The sequence below is a fragment of the Buceros rhinoceros genome, unplaced genomic scaffold (genome assembly GCF_000710305.1).
Source record: "Buceros rhinoceros silvestris isolate BGI_N320 unplaced genomic scaffold, ASM71030v1 scaffold4153, whole genome shotgun sequence".
NCBI lineage: Eukaryota > Metazoa > Chordata > Aves > Bucerotiformes > Bucerotidae > Buceros > Buceros rhinoceros.
Genome location: NW_010401697.1, coordinates 3,718 through 11,224, shown reverse-complemented (window position 1 = coordinate 11,224; position 7,507 = coordinate 3,718). Strand labels below are relative to the sequence as shown.

Here is a 7,507-nt window from a genome sequence, read left to right as displayed (position 1 = left end):
CCCCCCCCCCTTCTTCCCCCGCTGCCCTCCCATCATCAGCACCACATCCTTGCATTGCCAGATCCATGCAAGATTCATCCCAGCAAGGAGCAAGGGCTATAGCTGGAGGCCCAGAGTGCTCATGGCAGGCTTCAAAGCAAGCAGCAAGCCCAAGTGAGGGCAGGAACTGCAGCACCTCACACATTCCGTGGGGAGGACTCCCAGCTTCTGCTGCCCTCTAAAGTTAACAAGAGAGTTATTGCTTCACGCAGAGAAAAGATGCTGATTAGCTGCTGTCTATGGCACCCCACCTCTAATCAGAAGAAAAATACCATCTGGCACAGCACCCCGGGAGGGCTGCCAACCTTTGCAGAAAAATACACATGCAAGAGAAGGTCAAGATAAAGGAAGGGGAACAAAACAGGCAGAAAGATTAATCCCTGCCAGGTGGTGTCAGTCCAGATACTGGAGTATAAAACTGGATAGATGAGCAAGCAGGGAAGAGTTTAAGTAGGAAAAAGAGCAAGAAGCAGGAGTGAAACAGTTCTCCGCAGGAAAATCATGGGTGAGCTGAAGAGGTAACAGACCTGAGCTGCATAGCAACCACAGAGTAGGACCTACTTCACCTAAACATCTCGATGGGTGTTTGCCCACATGGCATCTGCACCACTGGGTTTCAACTGCCTGAAGACAGTCAGGAGGCGGAGACCTCAAGACCAGCAACAGGCAAGAGTAGTTTAAGAGAAGGGAGCCCAGACTGGAGAAGCCAGTGATGGGACAGCAGCTTAGCAGGTAGCTTTGACTCAGAAGACCATCTCAACGGGGATGCAACCTTTGCCTCTCCCAGCAGTGTCACACCAGGAGTACAAATAGGGCATCCCTTGTTCTAGCAAGGTTTCAGCCAGCTGGACACTGCAGTAGCCATCTCATGCTGAACATCCCCATTAGCTGCCTGTGGTGAGGTTTCAGCAGTGGGGTGGCAAGGGCTGTCCAGCTGCCTGAACACATTCCCATGAGTGTTACCTGGGACAGAGGCTCTGCAATGGATGCACACACAAGCAGTTACAGGCGCCCAGAGCCTGATTCTACCACCACAGCAATACCACGGCTGCTCCCTCTCCAAGGGAAAACCCCATCTCTTCCACCACAGCCACTATGACACTGTTCATTGCTTGCTTCCTGTACCTCCTGGAAGGGGACAGGTTGTTCAACAACTTTATTAGGAACAATAACACAAGCACATAGCTGTGCACCAAGCAGACAATCTGGGGATACAGTGTCAAGGCAAGTGTGCTGCTCCGCAGGAAGCTGCCTGACTCTTAGCCTCGGGCTCAGCAGTACCTTCTGACTCCAGGCGGTCCAGCCCATAGGTCACAGCTGTACTGATCCTCCTCACAGAAGGAAGAGCTGTCCTCCTGACAGAAGATGCCATTGTTGCAGGAGTTACCAGGACCACAGTTCTGCTGGATGGCTCCTCGGTCTGTCCAGACTGGGTAGCAGACAGCCCACCAGGAGCTGGAACAGCCTTCTCGCTGGTGACCAGGTCCACATCTGTGACATCTACAGAAGACAGGAAGCAGCAGCAGTTTGGCACAACAATATTTAAAAACCCACCATTTAAGAACAAAGTCTGTAATGAAAATTTAACTCAGACTGGGAGAAGTCATTAAACTCTTGCTTCTTTCAAGATGTGTGACTCTGCTGTAACAAAAGCTTCTCCTCCAGGAAAGCCAACACAGGAGGTTCCCCTTAATGAGAAATCAGCTAGGTTTTACCACCATTGCTTTGAGGACTGGAAGTCACCACCCCACAGCAAGATCAGAGCCCTGAGACAGTGGCTGAGATCTGAACTGACAGCTCTAATCATAAATTGCAAAGATAAAAATTAGTTGAATTTATAATTAAATCCCAGAAGCAAATTAATTAGTGAAGTCTGCTGGAAGAGCCTTCTCTCCCCTAAAAAAGGGCCTTAGAGAGATACAGTGCAAATAGTTTTTTCTTTTGATGCCCTGCAATGTAAGAATTACCCGGAAAAAAAACTGTCCAGCAGCCATTTCACTACAGCAGTACCTACCACTACAGAAAAAACACTCAAGCTCAGTCAAGCTGCATGTACCTGTCAAGGTGACATGGAGCCAGGAGGCAGCAGGCAGATGAACACAACTGCTTTAAGCAGTTGTATGTTCTGTACGAGCTACATCACCCTGATAAGGACTCACCATTCCTCAGTGGAAGTGAATATCAGTGCAGGCTTCCACGCCCACAGGCTTGCCAGACTCTGGTAAGAGGGTGTCTGCCTGCCCCACCACTGCTCCCACGTTACCCTGATGAAACATCTTCATCCTTCAGACCGAGCATGAGCAACCCGTGACTGCCTTTGGCTCCAAGAGTAAGAGAGCTCTCCCCATAAAAGCTGGCTTCAATGTCTAAGGCTAAAAGTCAGCTCACTAGCAAGGATAGATGTGGGGGGTTTGTTTGGTGTGATTTGGTTTAAATATCTTCTCCACTGTTATTTGGGGCCGAAGCCATACACTGGCATATTTTAACATAGTGGATCTGGTAGCACGGGCAGAAAGCAGCAGCAGCCCAGGGCTAGAGGCTGCCTGCTAGAAAAAAATTAACTTAGACTATAGATGCTGTGCATTGGGCAAGCATTGATTTTGGTTTCAGATGTACTGGCTGATCTCATCTGAAAATGAGCCCATAGTCTTTGAAGCAGAACCCTACCTTCTACATCTGGAGTGTTTGCCATAGAGGAAGTACCAGTTGCCCCCAGCATCTGGGTGTTCTCCCCATGGTTCTCTTGCAGAAGGCTGGAAGCTCCTGTTCCCTCAGTAGCACCAGGCACCAGTGTCACCACTGACAGAGCAGCATCAGCCTCCTGGGCAACTGTTGTCACCTCCTGAGTAACACCTACAGGAAGAACACATGTCAGTACCCACTCCCAGGTCAGCTACCAGCCACAGAGCAGAGAACTGAAGGGATGGAACTCTACACATTAGCACTTCTAGAGCCACAGCACAGGCAGCACGGCCAACCAAGTACCATCAGGGCAGTGCAGCATAAAGGCAGATGTGAGAACATGCAAAAAAGGTACAAAACCAGCAGAATCAGTCCTCATTTTAACTGGCCCTTAAGGACACGTGGACCCACTGGGGAGCAATGCCACAGGGGCACAGCACTGCAGGCCTGTCACAGGAAATACCATTTGAAGTATTGAGTTTGCCAGAGCACCAGAAGCAATGTGGCTGCCACTAGTGACCAGCTCTCATGGCTATGAGACTTCAGCTTTGTGGCAGGGTTTATTTTTGTTGCACAAGTCTTATTGATAGTGTTGTTTCCCCAACATCTGGGAAATGAGAGGGAACCTGCTGACAAGTCAAGTGCTTATAAATTAATCAGTCAGGTTCCAGCACCAGCATGCAATTAGCTTTCCTTCCTTCACACTAAAAGCTCTGTCTTTTGGATGCAGGGAGGGGAAGTTGCCCTTCCACCTCTGTAGCCTACGAGGGAAGATTAAAGATGCCGAGCAATTAAAACAAAGTCCTAAAACCCAGCTCATGTTCCTCACCAGCTTAGGGACATGGCATTGCTCAGCACCTGAGCAGACTTTTCAGCATTCCCCCTATATTTGAAATACAGAGTAGAAACATTGTCATTGCGCTGAAGGTGCCATCTCTGCTGGTGATAACATCACAGGCTGACACCACCAGCCTGTGACAGGCTGTCTAGGACATTCCTGCCTGCTGGTGACAGAGCTGGCACAAACACTGGTCAGAGAGCCTGGCCACAGCTTCACTCTAGGATGGGGAGGCAACACCAGGAGCTTTTGTTAAAGGACAGCACAGAGCTCTGGGCAGGATTTTTATAGAGTCATGGAAGACATCAGTTACTCTCAGGCTATCAGTACCACTTGCCTGTTCCTGGATTTAGGAAGCATTTAGAGCCATCCCTTGTCTCTGCATCTTCTGAACTGACTGCAACTGCCCATAGCTAGCAGCTGAGAGCCAAGTTATTTATTGGTAATTATTACTATATTGCTAATTTAACTCCCAGGTATTATTCCTCCCTTTGTTTTGCAGGGCTTTAGAGTGAGCTAGTGCAAGGACCACCTTTGCCATATCAAAAGGGACACTTAGGGTTAGCCTCCTTGAAATAAAGTGTTTAACCAGTGGGTTAGAGGCTGGGCTCCCTCCACCACACACCAGAGGGTTAGTCAAAGCTGCTTCACATCTCTGGTCAAGAGAAGATGCCTGCAGCCAGACTACAGCTGTCCCCCTTCAACTGCTACGTGAGGACCAAAACTGAAGCACCTGCTTTGGTAGTACACCACACATGAGGAACACTAGCAAAGCAAGTGTGACCAGCACCAAGCCTCTGCTGATAAGGCTCCAGTTCTCTGCAGAGACCTCTGTACTCAAGTATACCCTTTGACCCCAAGCTCAGCTGCCACAGCCTTTCCAGTCTGTTTCTTGTTTGCTGCTACAGCCACCTCTCTCAGCTTGAGAAGCAGAAGAGGTAGCTCACCACTGTTGCTTCACCCCACTCAGGACAGGGTACCACCCAACAGACTGTGCCTACCTGAACACAGGGACATCCTGTTACCAACAGCCAGGGCTACATGCTGCTCTATGGGTGTGAATTACCCTCCGCAAAGGTCCAGAGCCTTCCCTGGGGGGAAGAGGTGTCCTATCTCTATTGCAGGTATCAAGATCACACCTTCCTCCATTTCACCTCCCTGAAAGGAGGCAGATTCCCAAGGGCATCCTCTTAAACCTACACTTAGAGGCAAGTGGCTGTAACAGGCAAGTTTTACCTTTCCATGAGCTTTCCTGAGTAGGAGAGAGATCAGACTGGGTATCTATCACCACCGCAGCCTCTGGCTGTGATGGCAGGATGCTTTTCCCCTCCTCTGGTGTGACCGCATTTATGTTTTCCAGCGAGTTGAGATCAGCCGTGTCTACACCTGTCACATTTGCAATGTGGAGAGCATCACTGCTGCCTGTGGAAGCTGATGGCAACTCTTCCTCTTCTACTGGCACTGTGCAGTTAGTCTCCATGGCAAGCTCAGGAGCTGGAGGAAGGAACACTGGCGATGGCAGCACTCTTTGATCCTCATCCTCCCCCACACTTTCCTGTGGGGTCTGCAATGCTTCTGTTGCCCCCAGGTCCTCTGTCACCTCCTCATGAGATGTGCTTCCGCCTTGATTCACATCTCCCAGTTTTGTGTCATCCCAGTCAGGTGGCACAGTGTCCATAGGGTGGATGGTGACAGTGCCAGCTGTGGCAGGCAGCTCTCCTTGCCTGGCATCTGTCCCAGCTTCCAGGTGGAGGGAGGCCTCAGTCACCATGAGAGGACGTTTTGCAGCCACAGATGCTTGCACAACCAGGGACTTCAGAGGGCTCCCTGTGTGGACTCTTGGGGTTCTCACCTGAGATGTCATGCCATGAGCCTGGGGAGTTGGGACAACAGGGTGGTCACTTGCTGTCTCCCAGCTGGGAGAGCTGGGGTATAGAGTGGGCTGCGGCACAGCTGAGAGGTGAAAGTTGCTCTCTGCTGCCTCCTCCTCCAGAGCTGTCCCAGAAAGGGGTTTTGCTGAGGGGCTGGCAGAGCTGTGCTCTACTTCACCACCTTCTGTGGTGGTCTCACTAGTGGGGCCACCAACAGACTCCTCCTGGACAGCAGGGTTCAGTGTGGTCACAGCTGTGGTCAGCATGGCCTTGAATCCATCATCTTCATCCAGCTCTGACTTCGTGGGACCAAGCTCCTCCTCACCCACAGCAGTCACTATCACAGCAGAAGTGTGAGCACCCAGACCCTGGCTGCCTGAGATGCCATGGCTCGGGCTTGCAGGCAGCATTTCTCCTTCTGCAGTGAAAGCTTCAGTTAAGGGCATCTCAGATGGCTTTGCTGACACTCCACATGGCTCTTCAGAGACAGTCTGCTCAAAAGGGCCCAAGTTATCTTTCAAGTCCAGCATGCTTGTCCTTCCATCTTCCACCCTATTTCCTGCCCAGGGGCCATGCTGGACCTGTGTCATGTCCCTCTCCTCCAGTGGATGAGATGCAAGGCATGGTGGACTGGAGGACAAGAGCAGGATGCTGTAGATGACCACACAGATATTAAATCCTAGTGATCTACTCATAGCTGAGAAGTGATGTGCCCAGAAGCCTGCAAGGCTGACAAGTCCAGAGTGCAAGTCCTAGAAAGGGAAAAAGGAACCAAGATTACACATACCCACAACCACCTATTGACGCAGAACCTTAAATAACTGGGTGACTAGTTGCAAGCATGCTAGCCTATGGGCAGTTCTGAGCAGACCCCAGCTACACTTCCCAAGCAGTGGATCCCTCCACCTATTTTACTGTTCCTAGCCTGACCAATCTGAAGTCTCATGCCAGACAAAACCAAATCTTGATCTGAAGCTCAAGATAGACCTTGCCAAGCTTTCAGTCTAGTGGTAGAGCACTATGATCTATCCAGCAGGCATCAGACTTGCAAGCCTATGATGAGCATCAACATGTTTGTCCTTCAAAGTCCAGGCCTGAGACTTGTCAGGATTGATCACACTGAAACCTCAGGCATTGACACAGAAGGAAACTAAGGAAGTTGCACAGAGAACAAAGTGGGTCAACAGAGCAAAACAGGATCAGAGCCAAAACAAGTGGCTTTAGGGGTGCATTAACATCACACCCTGCATGAGCTCCTTGGCCCCAGAGAAAGGCTACAGCCCAGGCAGCAGCACTGCTGCATCAGCACAGTGGTTATGCTGCACTGCACCATGGAGGCACTTCCAGAAAGTTTCATGCATATAATCATTGTGAGCTTTGAGAGTTTCCAGGAGAGCGCTGAACCAGGAGCCCAGCAGTGATCCAGCCAGCTGACAGCCTGCACTTGGCAGGCTCTGTTGTCTCCAGTAACACAGCTCAGGCTGCTGGACAGAGAGGACCTCACAACAGCCCCCTGCTCCCAGACACCTCCCTCTGGGCCGGTGCCTCTCAGTCCTGGGCTTGCTGCACCATCACTCAGCAGCAGAAGACTATCCCATCTAAGGACATGCAGAACAGCTGGTCACACAAGTCTCATGCACAAGCAAACAGCCCTCCACCACACAGACCTGGTGAGGTCCTGCTCCTAGTTCTAGGAGGCAGCTTGTCAGTGGCACAGTCAAGCCCTACTGCAAGAAGCCTCCAACCATCGGCTCCACTTGCTTTGACTGGTATGTTCTCAGTCTTGCAATTGCACTGCTCCTAACTTCAAGCTGCAGGACTAAGGAATACTAGTAAGGAAAGAGGTTGGGGTTGTCAGAACCATCCCTCAGCCTTCCAAAGAAAAGATAAGAACACCCTCTGCAGTCTTGCCTTTGGGCACCAGGGTAAGTCCCCCAGCTTGCTAGACGACTCCTTCCCCAACCCAAACAGCAGGTAGATATTACTTGCACTTGCACCCACACAGAGCAGCAGCAAGCCACCTAGCACTGTTTTGCTGCACCAGGATATATCACTCCTCCACATCTTCTCTCACACC

General features: G+C 50.7%; 1 protein-coding gene across 1 annotated transcript in view; it reads right to left on the bottom strand.

The window, feature by feature from the left end:
• The window catches only part of LOC104490111 (chromosome unknown open reading frame, human C14orf37), a 54,619-nt gene extending 48,494 nt beyond the window's left edge, over window positions 1–6,125 (bottom strand). The window contains exons 1-3 of the mRNA XM_010132358.1: window positions 4,796–6,125; window positions 2,707–2,892; window positions 1,321–1,539 (exon numbers count right to left, since the gene is read on the bottom strand). Coding sequence (XP_010130660.1) covers window positions 1,321–1,539; window positions 2,707–2,892; window positions 4,796–6,125 — 1,735 coding nt within the window. The remainder of the gene's footprint in view (window positions 1–1,320; window positions 1,540–2,706; window positions 2,893–4,795) is intronic.
• Between the last annotated feature and the right edge of the window lie 1,382 nt (window positions 6,126–7,507).